This window comes from Apodemus sylvaticus, chromosome 19 (assembly GCF_947179515.1).
Source record: "Apodemus sylvaticus chromosome 19, mApoSyl1.1, whole genome shotgun sequence".
NCBI classification, from domain to species: domain Eukaryota; kingdom Metazoa; phylum Chordata; class Mammalia; order Rodentia; family Muridae; genus Apodemus; species Apodemus sylvaticus.
The window spans coordinates 48,284,712-48,310,508 of NC_067490.1; the positions used below are offsets into that span (position 1 = coordinate 48,284,712).

General features: G+C 47.9%; 1 protein-coding gene across 1 annotated transcript in view; it reads left to right on the plus strand.

Annotated features, from left to right (window-relative positions):
• The window catches only part of Prep (prolyl endopeptidase), a 102,677-nt gene that overhangs the window by 61,429 nt on the left and 15,451 nt on the right, over positions 1-25,797 (plus strand). The window contains exon 10 of the mRNA XM_052163601.1: positions 4,635-4,738. Coding sequence (XP_052019561.1) covers positions 4,635-4,738 — 104 coding nt within the window. The remainder of the gene's footprint in view (positions 1-4,634; positions 4,739-25,797) is intronic.

Genomic DNA, 25,797 nt, shown 5'->3' on the forward strand with positions numbered 1-25,797 from the left:
CATCTCATCTGTATGGAGGGTCTTCTCCATTGTGTTGGTGTCATAGCCACACATATGCTGTGTGTTTATGCTGTGTTTTGGCCCAGGAGTCTGCTCGGTTGTCAGTTTGTAGGTGACCAGGAAAACCCAGTCTTCAAGGCAGTCTGCGGAAAAGCTCCCACACTTATCTGTTCATTTGCCGGGCTCCCCTGGAGCACTTCCTGTCCCTCCGATCTTGTCGCCTTTATTTGCTGGTGGATGAAGCAGTCTTTGGGGGAGCTCGGCAGGTGTGGACGTGACCATCCTCCCCTGGGGATTTGACGAGATCGCAGTGCTCTCACATCTGGATGCAGCTCTGCTTGAGCCTCTGGGTCCGTAAGACATCTTCCTGCCGTGACGGACCGCTGACAGGGCTGTTAGAACCTGGAGAGTGATGTGGTAGGTAGGTCTGGGGTGCATAGGGCACTTCCCCAAGTGCCTTTCAGGGGACTGAGAAGAGCTAGAGAAAGCCAGAGAGCGTGGGAGCTGCCCAGAGCCAGAAATCAGGAGCCAGGACATCAGGTGCCCCGCCTCCCCCACAGCCCCGAGCTCAGCAGTAGCCAGCGAGAGAACGGGGCCCCATCCCTGACGCCGTTCTCGGGGTGTCACTGGTTCCAGGCATTTACTTCAAACATGTCATATCTTAAATGAATGAAGGGCAGAGTGGTAGGGGTGACTCATCAGCTCTTAACAAAAGCCAGGGTCTCCGAAGGCCCGTAACCCAGTGACCCATGTGACCATTTATTTCAGCAGCGGGCTCATCATGATCTGGGGGCAAAGGGCTCCCTGTCCTAGTGGGAAGTGACGGTTCTGTGGCAAGCGATGAAATACTGCCTGTGTCTGCGGCTCTGATGGTTGGGAAGGAAAGTGTTCCTAGTGTTCCGCGTGCCACCGGCTGCCTCAGCGGAAGCTTTCATTTGTCACTGTGATGCTTTGTCTCCCTTTCTCGCGCGTTTTCCCATCCTCCCCTTCTCTCTCAGTGCTATGTGATTCCTAAACCCAGAGAGTGCGGTTTCCAGACTCAGGCCTTCTAAAGCCAAGGGCACAACAGATGTGTTCTCCGGAAAGCGAGGATTGCCTGTGTACATTCCAAACACAGTCACAGTGTTCAAAGATGTCCTGCCTGTGCCTGTCTGCAGGTCAGCTGCTCACCCCTGCCCTGCCTGTGCCTGTCTGCAGGTCAGCTGTTCACCCCTGCCCTGCCTGTGCCTGTCTGCAGGTCAGCTGCTCACCCCTGCCCTGCCTGTGCCTGTCTGCAGGTCAGCTGTTCACCCCTGCCCTGCCCGTGCCTGTCTGCAGGTCAGCTGCTCACCACTGCCCTGCCTGTGCCTGTCTGCAGGTCAGCTGCTCACCCCTGCCCTGCCTGTGCCTGTCTGCAGGTCAGCTGCTCACCCCTGCCCTGCCTGTGCCTGTCTGCGGGTCAGCTGCTCACCCCTGCCCTGCCTGTGCCTGTCTGCAGCTCAGCTGTTCACCCCTGCCCTGCCTGTGCCTGTCTGTAGGTCAGCTGTTCACCCCTGCCCTGCCTGTGCCTGTCTGCAGGTCAGCTGCTCACCCCTGCCCTGCCTGTGCCTGTCTGCAGCTCAGCTGTTCACCCCTGCCCTGCCTGTGCCTGTCTGCAGGTCAGTTGCTCACCCCTGCCCTGCCTGTGCCTGTCTGCAGGTCAGCTGTTCACCCCTGCCCTGCCTGTGCCTGTCTGCGGGTCAGCTGCTCACCCCTGCCCTGCCTGTGCCTGTCTGCGGGTCAGCTGCTCACCCCTGCCCTGCCTGTGCCTGTCTGCAGGTCAACTGCTCACCCCTGCCCTGCCCGTGCCTGTCTGCAGCTCAGCTGTTCACCCCTGCCCTGCCCGTGCCTGTCTGCAGGTCAGCTGTTCACCCCTGCCCTGCCCGTGCCTGTCTGCAGGTCAGCGGTTCACCCCTGCAGTCAGTAGAACAGGCAGAGGTTGAGTAGAGCCTCAGTTTCCCACTGTGAGCAGGGTACATCCAGCGAGGCCAGAAAGCTAGCAGCCAGGCCAGTCTAGAACAGGATGCCGTGATTCCCCGTGGCACAAGCCACTGGGTATTTGAACCGATTTGTACCGTACTTGTGGAAGCTTAGGGGTTGAGCTTAGCCTCAGCCAGACTTGAACACGACAGTGTCTTCCAGGCCTGGCTGTGGGCGAGGAGGAGAAAGCCTTTCACATGTGGTTTGCAAAAGAAACCTTTAAGAGCCCTGGCTTGGTTGCTTTGTGCATTATCCCCCTGACCCCTGACTCCTGACCCCTGACCCCCGACTCCTGACCCCTGACCCCTTTTATGGCCTTAAACCCTGCCCCTCCTGGGCTTCAGACCCCCATGGCCTTCTCTTCGTGTGGGCAGTGTTACAGATCCCGGCCCTTCTTTCTCAGCTCTTCCCAGAGCGCTCTCTTCTCTGCCTCCCTGTCCTCCCCGCTCAGCCCACAGCCCTGGTCTCCTTGCCTGGGAGAGCGCTGCTTCCATCCGGGAACATCTTAAGGCAGGCCACATGTGCCTTTTGACCTTAAGGGACTTCTGTAATAGTGTACAGTGGGCTAACCTGGGTTAACCCAGATGCCTATGCATAGAGAATATGCATAACATACCTTTATCATTGAAACCCCCACGCTGATCCCTGCCTCCTTCGTGGGCCCTTATAGGCTGGAAGGAGGCGCGGACGCCCTTCTTCCTGGCTGCCAGCCTCCGTGTGCACTCGAGTCAGTGTTAGAATTGTATCTCAAGTGTTCTGAATAAACAGGCCTGTGGACTGTCTCCTCTCGCTTGTCTTGCATTAAGGAACTTAGTTCCAGTTTGTTGATGGCTTTCTCTTGAGTTCACTGAGCTCTTAATTCTAGCTCCCAAATCCTTGGCTATCTGTGTTGACATCGAGGCGAATCCTGCTGTCATGTGGCACAGGCTTGCTCTTTATTCCCTCTGATTTTTCTCATATTTAGTCTTCTGTCATGCAGTGCAGTCCAGCAGCCTGCACTCCCTCCATTCCCTCCCCAGCCCCCCGCTGCTCCCCCGCCCCAGGAGTCAGATTTGTGCGTGTTTGTGGTGGGTATCGGTAGTGATTTGAAAACAGAACAAACCAGCAAGCAACCAAACCCCTCATTACCTCTCACGCAGTTAGATTCCTGCATATACCGAATGCTGGCTCTCAGGTTGCTAGGGAAATGCCTGCGTTGGGGCTGTGAGGAGAGAGAGCTGCCGTTTTAACGTGACCAGTCTGTCTCTCTGCATCCTGTGGCACTCCTATTTGGCTGCTGGTTTCCTAGCAAGCACTGAGGTCCCAGGGTCAGTTTTTCTTACACTTGACAATGTATACTTAATGAGACACCATTTCCACGCCAGCCTCTCTGGCCCATTTCTCAACACGGCACTACTCTCTCTTGTTTCTTTAAGAGGAGAGGTGCATTAAATCCAGGAAGTAGAACTTTTAATAATGATTACCTAAGCTGGAATCCCTGATAGATATTAGCTAATTTGCATTGTTCCCAATGGCGAAGGCAGATTTAACACTGATTCTGACATGTCTCCTGTTGGTTCACCTTTGCTTCCTGGCTGCTGCCTATGTGTGTGTCCGTGGTTAGGTGTGAGTCAGGTAGCAGAAGCCCCAAAAGCCTTGGTCGAGAGACCCCTGGCTGGTCGTAGACCTTGAGTAGGGAGCGGTGAGGGGTGGGGCCAGTGTTCCCTGAGTGACCGGCTTGGTAAAACCTTGTTGATGTCAACGCTAATTACTTCTCTGGCGGCTGTGACAAACCACTTAATTGGAGAGCAAAGACAGTGGAAAGATTTCTTTGGCCTCACGGTTGTGTGTGCGAGCCACACATTGTGTGGCTGTGGTGGTTTGAGTGAGAACAGCCCCCACAGGCTCATTTATTTGACTGCTGGGTCCCGTTCATGGAACTGTTTGGGAAAGATTAGGAGTTACGGGCTTGAAAGCCATGGGCCACAGGGACGGGCTTTGAGGTTTCGAAAGACCCACGGAATCCCCACCGTCTCTGTCTCGTGGTTGTGGATCAAGGTGTGAGCTCTGGGCCGCTCATTCACTTTGCTGTCATGGAGGCTAACCCTCTGAAATTGTGAGCCATATTACAGTTACTTTTGTAAGCTGCCTTGGTCATCACAGCAATCTAAAAGTTATTAGACAGTGAGGAAGGAAGGCCGGGTAGTTAGCACCATGCTCACTCTAGGGCAGACCAGGCAGTGGAGGGAACTAAATGCTGACCCTCAGCTGCTACAGTCCAGGACCACAGCCTGTCGGATGGTGCCGCCCACAGTTGGGGTGGGTTTTCCTTCCTCAACTAAACCTCTCTGAAAATTCTCTCCGCAGTCACCCAGGGCGTGGCTCCTAAGTTGCTGCAGATGCATCAGGTTGACAGTAATTATTAGCACCATGGTGCTATAGGCCGGGAAGCGGGAGATGGTGGTGCTGACGGCATCCTTCCATTTCTCCAGGGCACTGCTCACATCAGACTACGTGTGCCACCTCCCCAGCCACCCAGTGGTGATGAGCGAGGCCGCTCCTGCTGTACCATCAGGTGGTCAGGTGGTGCGTAGCATCCTGGTGGCCTGTGTGCTTCACGAGACTTGGAAAGTGACCTGAGACTTTCTTCCCTCTAGGTGTCATTTACCACTGCGATCTTACCAAAGAGGAACTGGAGCCCATGGTTTTCCGAGAGGTGACGGTGAAGGGGATTGATGCCTCCGATTACCAAACAATCCAGGTATGGAGGAGCTGGTCTCTCGTGGGAGACGGGAAACCTGACGCTCAGAGTACTATTCACATTCAAGTTTGTCAAAAGCTGCAGAGCTAACACAGAGGACAGGGGCTCCTGCTGTCTCTAAGCATTGGGCCAGGTGCTTAAGGCTCTGCAGTAGTCCCTGTAGTTTCAGCCCTCAGAGTCTTTGGGTTCTGTCTGTCTGTCTGCCTACTTGAAGTAGCTATTGCCAAGCTCAGGCCTGTAAGAAATTTGCTCTGTGTGGTGTCTCCCTCTTCAGTCTGAAGTTTGTATGTTTCTGCTGAGCCAGCCAGTGCTCACAGCACATCTGAATGAATGAATGGGCAGCTAAAAACGTGTTACGACAACTCACTCAGTGCCTGATCATTCTTTTCAGGCTAAGTCTCCCCTTTGGGCTTAATAGCTTCCTGGGGGTATTGAGGCTTCCAGAGAATGAACCGCTGTGTGACTGACTAGATGGAGAATGTCTGTTCATTTGCTGTGAGAATTTGCCCGTAGAGTGTCCAGTGTTTTACAAGGCGCACCCACTCCAGACTTAGCAGGAGTGTCGCATGCAAACTCACAGAGACTACAGCAGCAAGCACACAGGTTCCCAGCGCCGAGGGAAAATGGGGTCCTAACCCTCACCAAGAAGCTGCCTGGGATTGGAGCCTACTGCAAAGAAAGAAAAAGTTTTGCCCATGGAATCTTCCCGGTTACATTAACCACGCCTCTGAGTAGGCCTCACGCCCTGGAGTAGTTGGCCAGTGCAAAACAAACTCGATGGTGTTTTGTGTAGACATTTTACCTCATTTTTTGTTTTCTTTTGGGAATTTTTGTTTGTTTGATGTATTGATGTTTTGCTTATTTTGATTTCTTGTGCGTGTGTGTGTGTGTGTGTGAAGATTTTTTAAGTGCATTTTTCTTTTGTTTTGCTTTTGTTTTTAAAGAAAAAGAATATAAAGTTGGGTGGTTAGGGAGAGAGAGCATGTTTGTGGGGGGCCCTGCATTTCACAAGACCTGTGCATTTTGCCTGGGAAGGAAGGGCCTAGTGTTGAATTTTATCATCAGACACAGAACAATGTCTGTGTAGCTTTGATCCATCCTGGTGGCAACTCTGGGAAAACTGGCCACCTCAGAAACACTTTTTCTTATTCATTGTCTAAGTTACTGTTCAGAGCCACAGGAGAAACAAGTCTCAGAATCAGGTCCTAGAGAATTCATAGTCTCTCTTCTCATCTGAGGCCCATGTAAGAACCTTAGTTTTAGGTGGGTTTATTAAACCTCTAGTTTTTATTTCCTCTGCTTTTTACTGTGAAACAGCCACATCGGGTCAATTAGAACCTGTCTGCCCAAGTCTTTTCCAAAGAAGCTAAGACACATTAGCAATGCCATCCCATGAAACAGATTTATGAACCTGCCTAAGAAATCTTATCTACACATATTCCCCATAATACGTTTCTTTCTCTTTTAACAAAAATGAAAGAAAGTTTGGTCTCTTTAGATACAGATTTATAACACTGCCAGGGACTGCTTGAATGCAGACATGCCATACCGTGACACTCTCCCCTGGGAAGCATAGTCATGTCCAAGCACCGAAGCTCAAACATCTGAGAAGATGTGAGATCGTCACTGCCAGTCCAGGGAACCATGACATTGTCTGTGGAGTGCTCCTGGCTGGGGCCTAGGAGAAGCCCTCCTCCTGCTGTGGAGTGGGAGAGGTCTTGTGGTCACGGAGGTTTTGCGACCTCCTGTCATAAAGACCATGCTTCTGCGTTTTCACTGCTGCGAGACCCACAATTTCACAGTCCGTTCAGGAAGCTGAGCCTCGGCCTGCTGTGTGCGGATGGTGCCACTGGCCCATGACATCGTGGGTGGAACTGTGTGCCACCGTTGAATGGGGCACAACAAAAAAAATGGAGCGAAGCCAGAATTCACTGTCTGCTTCTCAGAGTCTCATTGTGGTGGTGCAGCCGGCTGAGAGATTGGTTTTTTCCCCGTCAGACTAAAATGAAAGAAAAAAAAATCATAGACCTGAAAATGGACCAGGAGCTGACTATACGCCAGCTATTCTCTTTGCTTCACAGCCTCACATTTTATAAAAGACAAGATAAATTAGCAGAACCCCGTATCCATATTTTATGAGCAGGTTCAGACTGCTTAGAATGGTGTACTAGTAAGGGTGGCCAGCGTCCAGCCGTGGTGAGACTGCCTGCGCCTCTCGTCCTGGACTCTGTAGTCCTCTTTCTTAGGGTGACCGTCCTCGCGGCAGTCTGCCGTGTACCCTAATCTCAGCGTTGGTGATTTGTCTTTCCCAGCATGCCTTGGGGTCACAGTAGTGGGATATCTTTTCTGTTTTGTTTTCTTTTGTTTTGTGGGTTTCTCTAGGTAGCCTTGGCTGTCCCCGGACTTGCTCTGAAGACCAGGCTGGCCTTAAACTCACACAGATCCACCTGCCCCTGCCCCAGGCTGCGGTTAAAGGTGTGCACTACCATCACCCCCAGCATCTGCATTCTTACCTTAGATTTGAACTTTTTTTTTTTTTTTTTTTACATTTAGGTTTCTATGACCTTGGTAATTACTGATTTGCGGTTGCTAGTATGCAGGCTGTGCTACTGAGAGGACATGCTCTTGGACACTAAGGGGCGCTTTGATATTGTGACGTGTTGCTCCAAGCTCACAGCACATGTAACATCAAGAACACGGCCCATCCGTGTCCTTGGGAGCTGGCTGTTGCACTAGTGAGAATATATTTCTGTAACACTGGGTCTGTATGCTCGGGCCTTGGTTAGAAACAGGGACGGAAGCCAGGCAGTGGTGGCGCACTCCTGTGATCCCAGCACTGTGGGAGGCAGAGGCAGGCGGATTTCTGAGTTCGAGGCCAGCTTGGTCTACAGAGTGAGTTCCAGGACAGCCAGGGCTACACAGAGAAACCCTGTCTCAAAAAAAAAAAAAAAAAAAAAAAAAAAAAAACAAATCCAAAAAACAAAACAAAACAAAAGAAACAGGGACTGGCAGTGACAAGATGGCTCGGCCAGTAAAGTACCTGTTGACAAGCCTGACACCCTGAGTTTGGTCTCTGAAACCCACATGCTGGAAGGAAAGAACTGATTTCCACAAGTTAATTCTCTGACCTCAGTGCGTGTCCCTTGTCATGTCTCTCTCTCTCTGTCTCTCTCTCTCTCTGTCTCTCTGTCTCTCTCTCTCTCTCTCTCTCTCTCTCTCTCACACACACACACACACACACACACACACACACACAGACGGTGTAACAGTTTTGGAGGTGGCTTAGAGAAGGGGGAAGGCAGTGTTCGCAGGAGCACTGAGGTCTCACTGCGTTTCAGTGAGAAATGAAATGGCATCCGTCGTTCCCCGTCGGCTGCCCCAGCATTCGCGCTCATCTGTACAGTGATGTGGCCCTGCATAAACAGACAGCCATAGTGCTTTGGCATTCTGGCTGAGGGTGTAAGGCCCCTGCGCAGAGCAGTCTGTCCTTCCTTTTTCTGTGCTGATCTGAAGTGTTAAAATGACTTAGCTGAAAGAGTGGTAAGGGTCTCTGTTTCCACACGATAGAGAAGCACATTACACGCCCAGTCTGTGGCCGGAGCCAACGCCATGTGGTCCTACGCGCTTTCTCTTCCGTGTCTGGAACGCAGCATCACTTTATATCAGCCTGGGAACATAGAACACAAGTGAAAGTCTTAAGGTCACCTTGAGAATGTAGCCAGCCCTCCTGAACAACCATATAAAATCTGCACTGTGGGTCACATGATCTCAGAAAAGAAATAAAAAGCACACATTCTTTCATATCGTTCATCTGGCCCATAATGAGTATACATGAACTGATTACATGCAGGTTCAGTATAACATGAAGAAGAGAGAATGAGGGTTGTATAAGAGGCCAAAGAGGGACTGGGCACACTCACAGACACAAGGTGTGAGAGGATATGAGGTCATTGCTTTCTAGTTCCAGTTCCAGCATGCAGTTTTGTTTGGTTTTGGTGGAGGATAAGTACCTACAATATATTCAATACCAGAAGTGTACAATTTAAACTACGGCTTTTGTTCCTAATGCATAGTCTAACTGGGTAGATTGAGTTTGTATTGACTTGAGGAATGGCTGATTCTGATGGGAATGTTATTATGACATTAAAAAATGAAAATAAAAATACAAAGTCTGCATCATAAATCTTCTGGGCTGAACCTCTCGGGTTTCTCTGAACTTTGTTCTGAGGAAACAGTTCTCTATTAGATTATGAGTGTCATCTGAGTTTCAGAGGGTTCAGGAGAACAGCACTTGGTGCCTTAGCATAGGGTCAGAGACAGAGCCTGTTGGTTCTCCGGGGTGATGTGGGGTAGGGTGCTGTGGCCCGGCACCTTGGGGATTTGCAGGCAAACTTTACTGAGTTGTTAGTGCATCAAACTGTGTCTGATTTAATATGCATGGCTTAGGTCTGTCTGTTAGCTGTTTAAGAATACATGTTTCATATTCAATGCTACAGCTGTCATAGGTCAAGGTGAACCTCAACTTAGCACCATGAGTGATCGTTGTTTGTGCTGTAGATGTCTTCACCCTCACTTAGCGTATGAAGTATTTAGTAATTCAGATATCTGCGTGTATTACTGAATTTGCTGTTCTATGTAGTGAAGCCACTTCTGCATGTTTAATGTTTCCCTGACAGTTGTGGCTCTGAGAACTGTGAAGGTTGCGGTCGTAAGCTCTGCTGCCCCTGAGGCAGGTGCACAGAAGCTCCACCTCACGGTCTCCGAAAGCAGTGGCAGCAAAGCAGAAAACATCGGTGGCGTAGTGTGTCTGCCGCTGGTGTTTGTTCCTACCCATTTTAATAATTTTCTTTTAAAGATGGGATCAGTCTGGGCGCGGTCTCAGCAGCACTCAGGAGGATCTTAAGTTTGAGGCTAGCCTTTATCCTTTTACAAACAGCATCAGCAAAACAAAATACAAACAAGAAACCCAAACTGCCTTTCAGTGTAAACACAGCTCTGAAGACCAGGGAAAAGTAAGCCGAAGCGTTCATGGCTTGGAGGCCACAGGTGAGAACACGGGGCCAAATCTAGTCGAGGATTCCCACCTCTTCTGTCTCGTGGCCACACAGGCCTTCTGTTCTCAGCATGGCTTCATGGTCTCATGGCTGCTGGGGTTTGGCCATATCATACCTGTTCTTTAGCCCACCCCAGCTAGGTCTGTGCACTAGAAAGGCGCATAGGTCACATCTGCTGGCATGCTGTGGGTAAAGAGTGAGGCTGAGTTACAAGGAGGTATGAGATGTCGTTTAAATCATAGGGGACCTATGCATCCCTAAAACAGCAGGACTGGATTTGGGGACATAGCATAGCAGCTTTCCACAAAAGACAAAATAGGAGTCAACTAGATACTTGATATAGCCCCGAAACCAAAACACTGCACGCCCCTGGTGGCCAGTGCCTAAATCTCATGCTTAGAGCCAGAGGTAAAATAAAGACCCGTAGAAAAACTCAGACCTTATTGATTTCTTCTTTGACCATTCATCATTCAGTGTTGAGGTGTTTATCCATACTGACTTTGTGCACTTACTAATAAATGTGTTTGCTGTTGTTTTAAATTCTATTGTATTGAGGTCAGATAGGGTGCACAGAGTTACCTAAAGTTTTCTGAATTTGAGATTTGTTTTGTGTCCCAGGATGTGATCTTGTTTTAGAGAGCTTCATCGTTTCGCTGAATAGAGATGGAATATTCCGTAGCTGCCTATTAGGCCCATTTGATGTGTGAGAATAGTTTGATTCTGATGTTTCTCTAGTTTTGTCCTGTCTGTTGGGGAAAGAGGGGTTTTGACATGACCTGCTGCTACTGAGTTGGATTTGGTCTGTGCCTTTAATCTCAGTAGTATGCTTTCTGTGTGGAACTGGGTGCTCCAGAGTTTGGTGCAAGTGTGTTCAGGATGGCAGTGTCTTCTTGGTAATGGTTCCCTTGATCAGGATTGTCCTTCACTTCTTCCGATGAGTTTTGGTTTGAAGTCTGTTTGTTAGACAGTAGGACAGCAGCTCCCGCCCGCCCGCTTCCCGGTTCCCTTTTCACTTCAACCCCCTTTTCCCATCCTTTCACCGTGAGGTAGACTTGGATTTTGAAAGTAGGGTCATTGGTATTAGCAAACACACACTTCAAAGACAAAAGCGCGTTGTGTGCTCTGCGTGTGCTTGTGTAGGTGTGCGCGTGCGAGTGTGTGGACACGTAGGTACGCATGGAGGGCGGGCAGTGACACGCTGCTTCTGCTTTGTCAGTCACTTGGCACCTCAGTCTTGGGGCAGGGCTTCCCGCTGAGTCTGGGCCCGTCCACTCAGCTGGGCTAGCTGGCCGACGTGTCTCGAGAATCCACTGTCCGCTGCCCTAACCCCATCCCAGCGCCGGAATTACAGACACACCACACACCAAGGGCTCTGGCCTTGAGGACGATGGTGGTGGACATGGAGACTGAGATGTTTGTGCTTGTGCAGCAGGAAGTCCAACTGAGTCATCTCCCCTTCGCGACACAAGCACCTGGTGGGCGTGCCCCTCTCTCCTGTAAAGCAGTAGAGTTGTGGGTAGAGGATAGAGGCATATTTGAGGCGAGAGGTGAGTTCTGAAGGGTTGTCTGGGTCAGGGAGGAAGCGGGGATAGCCAGTGTCCTCATGGCTGTGTGGGCTGCTGACTGTGGGTCAGGTCTTCCCTCATCTTGTCTCCAGCCTGTGAAGGCTGTGGGCCGGCTCCCTCCTGGGACAGTCCTTACGTTAGGGATGGTGGCATGGCACGTGCGCCTGTAGACTGATGCTGGCCTCTGGTCTCAGACCTCCTCCGTTGGTTTTTTTTCTGTATAGTATGCATGTCCCACATTGGGGTCTGGCCCTCAGGACAGAGCTGTGGCTTCTGTGTAGCATCTGTGTAGAGTTCACACACGGAGAGGATCTCAGTCTCTGCTGTGCTGAGAGGAGGCGGTGCGCAGTGGAGGCCTGGCTGAGGGGAAGCTGCTTGCGTGGAAGGAACCAGGCTGGCCCTCCTGATTGGCTCCCATGTGTGCCCTTGTCACTGTCTGTCATAGGCTGAATCCAGGAGGCCACTGTGTCTTGGGCTGTACCCCCGACAACAGGACAAGGAGCATAGCGTTACTGCCTCAGGTGTTGTATGACAGGAAGGGTAAGCTGATGAGATGATGTCTTCTTACCGTATTTAGAGGTGGTCTGGCGGAGCCCTCTCACACAAGAGGAGTAGACGGAAGTTCATTCTTTGTAAGTGTCTTAACAAGCATGCCAGACCCAGGCCGGGGCTCGGGACTGTCGACCTGTGGGAACCCTTCATCAGCCAGCGAAAGTTAGTTGTTCTCTCAACAATTCAAGGTGCACCTTTGGGGTTTGTCTTCTCCACCTCGGATAATTCAGAGGGGGCGGGGACGAGCATATAGGACATTGGACCGAGAAAGTGGATGGAAAATTTTCTGTTTTCAAAAGTGTGATCCCTCGATTATGTTAAGTGTTCTGTGCTTAGAGAGGTGGACTTGCTCATTCCGGCTTGAGCCTGGTGTCTGGCAAGAGTATGGTGCAGCGCAGACGTACTGTCCTGGTTACACACATGCAGGGCCCAGACGTACTGTCCCGGTTACACACATGAATGGCGCAGACATACTGTCGGGGTTATACACATGGGGGTGCAGACAAACCGTCCAGGTTAAACACATAGGGGCCCTGTGAGTCCGTGTTGGGCACTCCGGGTCCTGAGGCTTGGCTTTTGATGATCATAGACAGTGGCGATGAGCTGTGCTCTCGGAGCCGCCCTCACGTAGCTAGCTGTACCCAGGTGTCTTCCCCTGCCAAGGTCCAGGGTCACTTTTGGCACAGCCATGTGACTTCCCTTCTCAGTCTCAGATTTCTTCCATTTTTCCAGAACTCTGTAAAGTTCTCTCAGGACTCCTGCCTGTGGGAGGTCCTCTTGAGCAAAAGAAAGGCAAAGGATGCTAGCTGTCACTTGGCAATAGAGTGTGGATGTTGACACTGTATGCCAGGCTCTGTGCCCGCCGACTCCACGTTGCCCCATTTCTTTGGATGAACAGTTGGGGTAAGTACTGAGAAGCTGGGCCAGCTCCTCTTGTCAGGCTCGCGGTCAAACTCTCGGGTGCCTTGGCACAGTTCCTTTTAGATCCTCATGTAGAAATTGATGTCCAACACCAGGGCTTAATTAAGAACCTAGAGACAGGAGGATCCATCCAGAGGCCTCTGGCGGGAGCCTTCGATCGCCACCTCTGGATCGGGAGCAGCCTGGGCCACACGCCCCGTCCCTAAGCAGTGCAGAGGGCCAGCGGTGCATCTGGAGGCTGGAGGCCGGCGGCAGAGAGGCACACGGGTGAGTCCTGCATTGACAACAAGACCAACTAACACCAGTGAGAACTAGATGGCAAAAGGCAAATGTAGGAACGTTATTAACAGAAATCAAGGCAATATGGCAGCATCTGAACCCAATTCTCCATTAACAGCAAGTCCTGGATACCCCAACACACCAGAAAAGCAAGATTTGGATGCAAAATCACTGGTCATGATGCTGTTACAAGAACACATAAATAAGTCACTTAAAGAAATTCAGGAGAAAAATGATCAAAAGCTAGAAGCCCTTACAAAGGAAACACAAAAATCACTTAAAGAAAATCAGGCGAATATGGGTCAAACGATAGTAGCCAATAAGGCGGAAATGCAAAAATCACTTAAAAAATACAGGAGAACTTTGATCAACAGGCAGAAGTCATGAAAGAGGAAACACAAAAATCTCTCAGAATTACAGGAAAACACAAACAAGCAAGTGAAGGAACTGAGCAAAAACATCCAGGATCTAAAAACAGAAGTAGAAACAACTAAGAAATCGCAAAGGGAGACAACTTTGGAGATAGAAAACTTTGGAAGAAATCAGGGGCCATAGATGCAAATATCAACAACAGAATACAAGAGATAGAAGAATCTCAGATGCCGAAGATACCATAGAAACCATGGGCTCAACGGTCAAAGAAAATGCAAAATGCAAAAAGCTTGTAACCCAAAATATCCAGGAAATCCAGGACACAATGAGAAGGCCAAACCTAGGGATTATAGGCATAGATGAGAGCGAAGATTTATGACTTAAAGGGCCAGCAAATATCTTCAATAAAATTATGAAAGAAACCTTCCCTAATCTAAAGAGAGAGATGTCCATGAATATACAAGAAGCCTACAGAACTCCAAACAGACTGGACCAGAACAGAACTACCTCCTGTCACATAATAATCAAAACCCCAAATATATTAAACAAAGAAAGAATATTAAAGGCAGTAAGAGAAAGAGGCCAAGTGACATATAAAGGAAGACCTATCAGAATCACACCAGACTTCTCACCAGAGACTATGAAAGCTAGAAGATCCTGGGCAGATCTCATGCAGACTCTAAGAGAACACAAATGCTAGCCAAAACTACTATACCCAGCAAAACTCTCAATCGCCATAATTGGAGAAACTAAGATATTCCCTGACAAAACCAACTTTATACAATATCTTTCCACAAACCCAGCCCTACAAAGGATAATAGGAGGAGAACACCAATACAAGGAGGGAAACTTCACCCTGGAAAATGCAAGATAGTAACCTTCTTTCATCAAACCCAAAAGAAGATAACCAATAAAATATAAGATAACATCAAAAATGACAGGAAGTAATAATCACTATTCCTTAATATCTCTAAACATCAATGGACTCAATTCCTCAATAAAAAGACATAGACTAACTGACTGGTTACCTAAACAGGACCCTACATTTTGCTGCATACAGGAAACACACCTCAGTGTCAAAGACAAACACTACCTTAGAGTAAAAGGCTGGAAGACAATTTTACAAGCAAATGGTCTCAGGAAACAAGCTGGAGTAGCCATTCTAATATCAGATAAAATTGACTTTCAACCTAAAGTCATCAAAAGAGACATGGAAGGTCACTACTTGCTGGTCAAAGGAAAAATCCAACAAGAAGAACTCTCAATCCTGAATATCTATGCTCCGAATACAAAGGCACCCTCATTCATAAGAGAAACTTTACTAAAGCTCAAAGCACACATTGTACCTAACACAATAATTGTAGGTGACTTCAACACTGCATTTTCCTCAATGGACCAATCAGGAAAACAGAAACTAAACAGGGACACAATGAAACTAATTGAAGCTTTGGACCAATTAGATTTAATGGATATATATAGAACATTTCACCCTAAAGCAAAAGAATATACCTTTTTCTCAACACCTCATGGTACCTTCTCTAAAATCGACCATATAATTGGTTGCAAGACAAACCTCAACAAATATAAGAAGATCGAAATAATCCGATGCCTCCTATCAGATCACTATGGAGTAAAAGTGGTCTTCAATAGCAACAAAAACAACAGAAAGCCCACATATACATGGAAACTGAACAATACTCTACTCAATGACACCTTCGTCAAGGAAGAAATAAAGAAATCAAAGACTTTTTAGAATTTAATGAAAATGAAGACACAACATACCCAAATCTATGGGACACAATGAAAGCAGTGCTAAGAGGAAAACTCATAGCCCTGAGTGCTTCCAAAAAGAAAATGGAGAGAGTATACACTAGCAGCTCAATGACACACTTGAGAGCCCTGAAACAAAAAGAAGCAAATTCACCCAGGAGGAGTAGAAGGTAGGAAATCATCAAACTCGGGGCTGAAATCAATCGAGTAGAAACAAAGAGAACCATACAAAGAATCAACAAAACCAGGAGCTGGTTCTTTGAGAAAATCAACAAGATAGATAAACCCTTAGCCAGACTAACCAAAGGGCACATAGACAGTATCCAAATTAACAAAATTAAAAATGAAAACGGAGATATAACAACCGAAACTGAGGAAATTCAAAAAAATCATCAGATCTTACTACCAAAGCCTATACTCAACACAAGTGGAGAATCTGGAGGAAATGGTCAATGTCCTAGACAGATATCAAACACCAAAATTAAATCAGGATCAAATAGATCATCTAAACAGTCCCATAACCCCTAAAGAAATAAAAGGGGTCATAGAAAGTCTCCCAACCAAAAAAAGCATAGGACCAGATGGCTTCAGTGCAGAATTCTATCAGACCTTCAAAGAAGACCTAACACCAATACTCTTCAAACTGTTCCACAAAATAGAAACAGAAGGAACACTACCCAACTCTTCTATGAAGCCACAATTACACTGATACCAAAACCACACAAAGATCCACCAAAGAAAGAGAACTTCAGGCCAATTTCCCTTATGAATATTGATGCAAAAATACTCAATAAAATTCTTGCCAACCAAATTCAAGAACACATCAAAACAATCATCCACCACAATCAAGTGGGCTTCATCCCAGGGATGCAGGGATGGTTCAATATAAGGAAATCCGTCAATGCAATCCACTACATAAACAAACTCAAAGAAAAAAAAACATTTCATTAGATGCTGAAAAATTATTTGACAAAATTCAGCATCCTTTCATGCTAAAACTCTTGGAATGAACAGGAATTCAAGGCCCATACCTAAACATAGTTAAAGCAATATACAGCAAACCGGTAGCTAGTATCAAACTAAATGGAGAGAAACTTGAAGCAATCCAACTAAAATCAGGGACTAGACAAGGCTACCCTCTCTCTCCATATCTTTTCAATATAGTACTTGAAGTTCTAGCTAGAGCAATTAGACAACATAAGGAGGTCAAGGGGATACAAATTGGAAAGGAAGAAGTAAAATTATCACTATTTGCAGATGACATGATAGTATACTTAAGTGACCCAAAAAACTCCACCAGAGAGCAACTACAGCTAATAAACAACTTCAGCAAAGTGGCAGGTTATAAAATCAACTCAAGCAAATCAGTTGCCTTCCTATACTCAAAGGATAAGCAGGCTGAGAAAGAAATTAGGGAAATGACACCCTTCACAATAGCTACAAACAATATAAAGTATCTTGGTATGACTCTAACCAAACAAGTGAAAGATCAATACAAGAACTTCAGGTCTCTGAAGAAGGAAATCGAAGAAGACCTCAGAAACTGGAAAAATCTGCCATGCTCGTGGATTGGCAGGATTAATATAGTTAAAATGGCCATCTTGCCAAAAGCAATCTACAGATTCAGTGCAATCCCTATCAAAATCCCAACTCAGTTCTTCACAGAGTTAGAAAAAGCAATTCTCAAATTTATCTGGAATAACAACAAACCCAGGATAGCTAAAACTATTCTCAACAGTAAAAGAACTTCTGAGGGAATCAGTATCCCAGACCTCAAGCAATACTACAGAGCCATAGTGTTAAAAACTGCATGGTATTGGCACAGGGATAGGCTATTGGACCAATGGATTAGAATTGAAGACCCAGAAATGAATCCACATGCCTATGGTTACTTGATCTTCAACAAAGGAGCCGAAAACATCCAGTGGGAAAAAGATAGCCTTTTCAACAAATGGTGCTGGTTCAATTGGAGGTCAGCATGCAGGAGAATGCGAATTGATCCATTCTTATCTCCTTGTACTAAGCTCAGCTCCCAGTGGATCAAGGACCTCCACATAAAACCAGACACACTGAAACTAATAGAAAAGAAACTGGGGAAAACCCTTGAGGACATACGCACAGGGGAAAAGTTCCTGAACAGAACACCAATAACTTATGCTCTAAGATCAAGAATTGACAAATGGGATCTCATAAAATTACAAACTTTCTGTAAGGCAAAAGACACTGTCAAAAGGACAAAATGACAACCAACAAATTGGGAAAGATCTTTACCAACCCTATATCCGACAGAGGGCTAATATCCAATATATACAAAGAACTCAAGAAGGTAGAACCCAGAGAACCAAATAACCCTATTAAAAAATGGGGTACAGACCTAAACAAAGAATTTTCACCTGAAGAAATTCGGATGGCCAAGAAGCACCTTAAGAAATGCTCAACATCATTAGCCATTAGGGAAATGTAAATCAAAACAACACTGAGATTTCACCTCACACCAGTCAGAATGGCTAAGGTTAAAAACTCAGGAGACAGCAGGTGTTGGCGAGCATGTGGAGAAAGAGGAACACTCCTCTGCTGCTGGTAAGATTGCAAGATGGTACAACCACTCTGGAAATCAGAAAACTGAACATGACACTACAGGAGGACCCTGCTATACCACTCCTGGGTATATACCCTGAGGATTCCCCAGCATGTAATAAGGACACATGCTCCACTATGTTCATAGCAGCCTTATTTGTAATAGCCAGAAGCTGGAAAGAACCCAAATATCCCTCAATGGAGGAATGATGTAAGATCGTACTACTACTCTGGAGATCAGTCTGGCAGTTCCTAAGAAAACTGGGCATAACACTTCCGGAGGACCCTGCTATACCTCTCCTGGGCATATACCAGAGGATTCCCCAGCATGCAATAAGGACACATGCTCCACTATATTTATAGCATCCTTATTTATAATAGCCAGAAGCTGGAAAGAACCCAAATATCCCTCAAGGGAGGAATGGATACAGAAAATGTGATATATATACACAATGGAGTACTTACTATTCAGCAATTAAAAACAATGAATTCATGAATTTTTTAGGCAAATGGATAGAACTGGAAAATATCATCCTAAGCGAGGTAACGCAATCACAAAAGAATACACGTGGAATGCAATCATTGATAAGTGGATATTAATTAGCCCTGAAGCTCTGAATACTGAAGATACAATTAGCATATCAAATGATTCTTATGAAGAAGGAAGAAGAGGGACCTAATCCTGGAAAGACTTGATCCAGCATTGTAGGGGAGTACCAGGACAGAGAAAAGGGAGGGAGAAAGATAGGAGAATGGATGGAGAGAAGAGGACTTATGGGACATATGGGGAGGGGAGGAACTGGGAAAGGGGAAAGCTTTTAGAATGTAAACAAAGAATATAGAAAATAAATTTTAAAAAATGAGGAAAATAAAAAAAAAAAAAACCCTAGAGACAGCCCGGTGGTGGCGCACGCCTGTAATCCCAGCACTCTGGGAGGCAGATTTCTGCGTTCAAGGCCAGCCTGGTCTACAGAGTGAGTTCCAGGACAGCCAGGGCTATACAGAAACCCTGTCTCAAAAAAACCAAATCCAAATAACCCAAAACAAAAAACAAAAACAAACAAACAAAAAAGAACCTAGAGACAGTTTCTTCATTTGCCTTGGTTGATGCTTCAGAAGAAAGGCTCATAAACCACGTCCTCCGGCTGCACTGGCAAGTACGCTTATGTTAATTCTGAAACATCACAGATCATCTCTCTGCCAGGGTCTGCTGAGTTAGACCATAGGTGACACCGAGTCGCCGGCCTCAGCTGTGCACATGGATGAGTGTGTGTGTTGGAGCACATACAAGCGTGCCCGCAAGCACGTTTTTAAATGGAATATAATCTTTGATCTTAGTTCAAGTAGTGCACGATTCTGAAGTTGTACTTTAAGAGAAGATCATTTAGGATACAAATGGAAAGATCACTTTGTACACACATGCTGTTTGCAAGTACATCTTTTCTGTTTGCACAAGCCAGATCCATCCATGCCAAGGTTTAATGTGCAGATAGCTGATTTAAATATTTGGAAAAGGCTGGGATGGGACACTTGTGTGATCTGAATCGTGGGTGATGTGATCTTTGGTTATTTTAGAACTGCTGGCTCTGACACCTGCCCAGAAGCCTCTAAGGTAGGAGAGCAGTCCGGGCATTGTTGGGGCTGCCTCTCCTCTTCCTTCTGCCAGCCCACAGGCAGAAAATCTGTCAGCATTGATTAGCACAGATCAGGCAGGATGAAGGAGAGCCGTTTGCTCATCCTAACAAAACACTGAGAGATAGTGATCTGGGGAGGGCGGCCTTTGCCCTTACGAGGTATGAAACAAAAATAAACATCCAGAATGCACATTAGGAGAAGGTCTCTGACTATAATAAGAAACCGCAACCAAGAATGGCTGAGGGGCCACTCCTCTTTGGAGACACTGAAACGGTGATCTTAGGGCTAATAGGGACTTAACCATGCAGACCCGGGATGCAGACAGCGCAGACTGTTAAAGCAGAGGCCCTGCAAATAGAGTGCTTGCCTGCACACGGGACCCCGAGACAAGACCCCGCCAGAGGGGCTTTGCTTCCACCTGCCTTAGCTCTGTCCCCTGGCTCCCCGGCCACGCCCATCCTTCTCCATGCTGCTTGTCTGTCCTGCCTTTGGGGAAAGGCTCTTCTTCCTGGAGCGCAGTGAGGGCTACTTCCCGGGACTTCTCTGTCCTCCGCAGCTGATGGGTTTCCCCAGCTGCAAGGCTAGGAGCAGAGTTCATGTATGCATGGGGTGGGGTTAGAGATGGACCGCCTGCAGCAGCTAGACTGCATGTATGCATGGGGCGGGGTTAGAGACAGACCACCTGTAGCAGCTAGACTGCATGTATGCATGGGGCGGGGTTAGAGGCGGACCGTCTGCAGCAGCTGGACTGTATGTATGAATGGGGCGGGGTTAGAGACAGACCACCTGTAGCAGCTAGACTGCATGTATGCATGGGGAGGGGTTAGAGACAGACCACCTGTAGCAGCTAGACTGCATGTATGCATGGGGCGGGGTTAGAGGCGGACCGTCTGCAGCAGCTGGACTGCATGTATGAATGGGGCGGGGTTAGAGACAGACCACCTGCAGCAGCTGGACTGCACGTATGCATGGGGGGGGGGTTAGAGACGGACCGCCTGCCGCAGCTGGACTGCCTTAAGTATGTTCTTTCATCAATTAGAAGAACAAGCCATCTAGTGGGCTCAGTCCTGGGGTAACTTCACAGGACTGAGGTGGGGTGCAGAGGTGAGTCGTTATGTGATCTCCGACTCCCCTGCCAGGGTTGGCTCACACGGACAGGTCAGCCCATTCCCACTGGTGAAGAGAAGATGGCTGCGTGCCTTTGTGTCCTAGGCTGCTGTGGCTTCTTCACCAATAGCCGCTCTCTTACAGCCACCTTCCTCTGCTAGCTGTCCGGCCTTGAGTAGCACGCCAAGGCCCCCACAGCCTGGCTCTGCTCCTCTCTGCTTCCACCCCTGTCACTCTTCCTCTTGCCCGTTGGCGTGCAGCCATACTGGCCACACACACACACACACACATACACACATGTCACCCCCACGCCACCCTTGCCTGGCCACACGTTCACCCCCTTTGTCAGAGTGTCAGATACCCCGTGGGCCACAGCAGCCCTTCTGCCCTGCATCTGGCTTTTACTTTGCTCTGGACGAGAGCTGACTTCACATTGTTGTCCCCTTTCCGCTCTTCCCGGTGGAGTGCAGTATCACACCCTGCTGTGTGCTCAGAGCACGGAGTGTGTGCAGGAAGGCTTGCCTGGAGGAGAGCAGTGCCGGCGGGCGAGGGACTGTGAGAGACGCTCGCTGCCCCTGCCGGCAACGTTTGGTCTCCTGGTTGTGTCCACCCAGAACAGACCAAAAAGGGAAAACAAAACGTTTGGCTGCAGTTTTGCTGCAGAATTACTGTTGTAAGATCTAGTCTTTAGAAACTGCTTTTGTCACAGTTTATAACCAGAGCAGGAAAGGTGCTGCCTTACTTTAAGAGAATCAAAGCAGGATTTTCTTTATGAGTCTCAGCATTGTGTAGCGTGTGAAACGCCCTCCTCTGTGGCTTTAGTCTAAGTGAGGTCCCAGAGTCACCTGACACAAGGACGCCGTACTGCCGCATCCTGATGTCGATAATGGGGAACTGCAGCATGAGAGCCCCCTCCTCGAGTGAGGGGGATGGGGGAGCAGCGAAAGACTGCAGGAGCAGCTGTTTCTTTCAGACTTTTCGAGCACTGTGCCTTTTATCCGACAGTGTTGGCCATGCTGAGGCCACCAGGAAAGATGGAATTCACTGGGGAAAATAATCACTCCCGCAGAGGAGTGTGGAAGACTGCTCTGGAGAGGGGGTATTCTAGGAAGTTGCTACAAAGACAGCAGTCTGCCCAGCACAGAAGCAAGAATTCGGCATCAGTGAACAGGGCCTGTGCAGCATGCGAATGGCGTCGTCTACCTGCAGGCCCTCAGAGAGCTGCAGACACGAGAGCTGATGTGGGCATGGTGGTCACTGAACCTGTGGGCACATTCGGAACTCCAGCGGTGTGTAAGGTGTGTAAGGAGGAAAAAGAGATGCATCAAAGGACCCCAGTACCATCTAACAAGGTACTGGAAAGGAAAAAGAACCAGGAAAGCCTGTGTCACGGAAGCCACGGAGAAGAGGTTCAGGGGACACGGAGCAGTGATGGGGACCTCAGTCCCTCGCCAGCCTTAGCCGTGATCATTTGACCACATGTGGAACCATTGAATGATGGGAGCAGGTGAGGGGAGGGCCACTGGAGGCCGGGCTGGTGAGCCCGCTGGCTTCCAGGAGTGCCAGGCTTTGTGTGATAACTGTCCGGGATGTTGTGGGAAACTCACTCAGTGGGTTTGTACAGTGTGTGCTAGCTAAGCCCTCCTGAAATTCCTGTCTGTCACCAGGACAGCATCCGATGGTCCATCGAAGACTGCCACAAGTAGGAGTCCACTACTCATCTTTTGCTTTCCATTTCCTTGATTACCGCTGCAGATAAAAAAGAAAAACAAGGCTGTGCAATTAAAAGTATATTTTTCTGTGCTTAGAAACATTTCAGAGCAGCACACAAATCTTTTCCTCATGCTAGTCTTCAGGGTAAGGATACAGTTTCACCCGTGAGAGCTCCATGCTCGGATACAGAGACACACTTCACACAGCCCCATTTAGAATATAAATCCAAGAGCCAGGCAGTGGTGGTGCATGCACGCCTGTAATCCCAGCACTTGGGAGGCACAGGCAAGTGGATTTCTGTGTTCGAGGCCAGCCTGGTCTACAGAGTAAGTTCCAGGACAGCCAGGGCTACACAGAGGAAACCCTGTCTCGAAAAAACAAAAAAAAAAACAAACAAAAAACAAACAAACAAACAAACAAAAAGAATATAAATCCAAAGGCTTTGTCCGGTTGTCCTCCCAGCAGGATTCTGCACTTGGCGGTTTCCCAGCAGCCCTTTCTCCTTCCTCCTGGTGCGTGCCTCCTGGAAATGTCCCACGAAGCTGCCTCTGCCTCTGCGCCTCCAGACAGTCCCTTCTGACAGACTGCCGCTCTGCTGCCTGCCAGGTCCAGCCCCTAGGCCTGCTCACGTTTGGAGGACTGCAGAGCAGAGTGGTTGGCATTTCTGGGCTCCTGAGGCCTGTTAGCTTGGAACCATTCATCATGGGCTCCTCTCTTCCGGCTCACCTGGAGACTCTGATGATGGTTTATGTCGTCCAAGAGATTCAGATCGGAAGATCATAGCAGCTGTAGGTGTGTGTTTGTCTGACACCAAATGCAGCCTTTCAGTGTCTGGCCATTTGTTTTCTGTGAGGAGAACGATGTTGTGTATATTTGCCCCTCGGTGTCTCACACTGAGTATGAAGTTTATGTAGAGTCATGGCCACTGGACGTTGTGCTGGGGTTGTAGCTCAGGGCCACTCTATGGAGTCTTGTTTAACCCCCTCTCCCCGTGCTGCCATGAACTGTACAGGGCCTGCCCCCTTCTCTTCTGACTAGCATCCACTCTCTTTAATAGTTCACACTCATAACTACCAGGCACGAGAATTGCAAGCCACACACGGTTCCCTTCTGTTCTGTAATCGACATTCTAGACAGAGCATTTGGGATATTCCCTTATTTTTCTAATAACAATAAATAAGTGCTCGGCTATAGTTTTGAGGTAATGAGGGCTGGAAATGAATTTCAGTATTCTTGCTGTGCTTTTATGATGCAGGTGCAGCCTCTTGCAATAAATTACCAGAGTTAAACAGTTTAAGATCCATAAAGCTCTCTGCCCTGGCATTGCTAAATGAATAGGTTAACGGCTATACATAAGGAAAATGTCAGATGTTAAAAAAATTTTATTAGTAATAAGCTGGGAATTTGTGACCTTAAAAAGCCTGTGTAATCCTTTACAGCCCTCAGCTAGAGCTAATTTTATTATTTCCAGCCTGCAAAACATTATATGGCCAGACTCAAGGCTACTGTATTTGTGTGGACTTTTAATGAAAGACCATTTAAAATACTTACATTGCTTAATTGAATACAGGGCCCTCTTGGGATTCCTGTCGCTGCATTTATCTGGTGTCTGGTTTCTAAGCACAGATCAGTACCACCCTAAAAGCAGAGGCAGGGAAATTGACCACTACAGACCAGGCCTAAAGGAATGCCTCGTAGGTCTCAGGAGCAGCCCCTGAATGACAGGCCAGGAGATTGGCTGATCTCTTATTTATAGTAGCTAAGAATGTGGAGTCAGGAGTCCAGAAACCTCGCTTAGATCTCAGCCCCACCCTTTCCAGGATATGCGGCTTGGACCTGATAACCTTCTTATCTGTTTTCTTTTCTTTGCTTCTCTCTCGTATTTCTTTCTTTCTTTGTTCTGTGAGACAGACTCACTATGTAGCTCAAGCTGGTCCTTACCCCATGTTCCCCTCTGAGCCGGGATTCCAGGCATTAGGGGACACCTAGGAGGCTAGTTACCTCCATGTGCCAGAGTGGCCCCAGGTGCAGTGGGCAGACCTGAACACATCCCTCCTGTGGACTAGAGGAGGAGGGGGTATCTTCAAGTCCTTAAACTAACACATGGCACACTGTGATCATTGCAAGGGTGTTACACACACCGGGTAAGCCAGTGTGCATTTAAACAAAGCTAGAAATGAGGGAACGCCTTTGGTAAACACACAAAAACTGACGGGCAGGTTAGTGTTGGCTCTTATTTTGTGCTATGTGTGGGTTGGCGGGTAACAGAACAACCTGCTGGAGTTGTCTCAGATGACTTTAGCATGCGTCAAGTTGATGTAAACTGTCCAGCACAGCTTGGGTCCCAAAAAGTGTTTGCTTTTATGCCTGAGGAACTGGGTTTGACTAGCTTGCATAGGAATTTACTGTAACTAGGTTTGGTCTCCAAGTATAATGATCATTACACCACTTGAAGTTGCTTTCTCTGGTTTACTAGAAGTATTCAAACAAAGAGTGCACCTGCCTGACCTGTACCGTTGCAGTGCCGGCAGCTGAATTCGAGGGGAAGGGCGTCAATGTAATGAGCTGCCAAAGGCGGATGGTATTTGTTAAGTTGTGATTCCTTTGTCAAGGCTCGCAGCACCGGAGCACTGGATTCGAGGCTTATGGAATAGTTGCTTCTACAGACAGGACATTGGAGCTAGGAAGGCGTCAACCAGGGCAAAGGCAGAGTCTTGGCTCTGGAGGGAATAGAGCGTTCTGTAATGGGGAGTCACCACATTAAAGGGGGGGCTAGGGGGCTGGAGGGGTGGCTCAGGGGTTAAGAGCACCTGCTCTTATCCTCTTCCAGAGGTCCTGGGTTTGATTCCTGGCCCCCACAGCGGTAGCTCACAATTGCCTATATATAACTTCTTGGTAGGCAGGGAGCTCCCTCTCTGCCCACCATCACACGCACACTAAAATTTAAAAACAAAATTTGTAAGGGGAGCCTCAGAGGTGAATCCGGGAATAGGTGCTCAGAGTCTGAATGTAGGAGACCTATTGAAGGCTTTGCCGCCGTGCCAGGGGCCAGGAATCAACAAGCTGACCTGGGTGTTCGGGACTCCGTTTACTCACTTAGCAGACACTGATCGAAGGCTAGTGGTGCAGGCCTCATAACCCCGATGATGGTGAAACCTTCTAGTCTTACGGAGGAGCAGAAAGCACACATGCACGCTGGGGCCAGGTCTTTGGATGTGATCTTTTCCAGAGCAGCCACGTCGGTGGATTAAAACTCCTCTGTAATTGTGGCCACCACAAAATGCACATATACAAACACACATAAATAAAAATAATTGAATCTTTTTTTTTTTAATCTTTCAACCTCAGGTTTGGGGTGAATATTCAGTTACTAAGAAAGTTGGAACGGCTTTATCCGTGTGTTTCTCTCCAGCAGTTTTTGTCTTACCTGTGAAATGAACTATTGTGTCTGTCTTAAAAATACTATTGAAACTTTTACTAGAAGGGCGTAGCAATATCTGGTAGGATTTTTCTG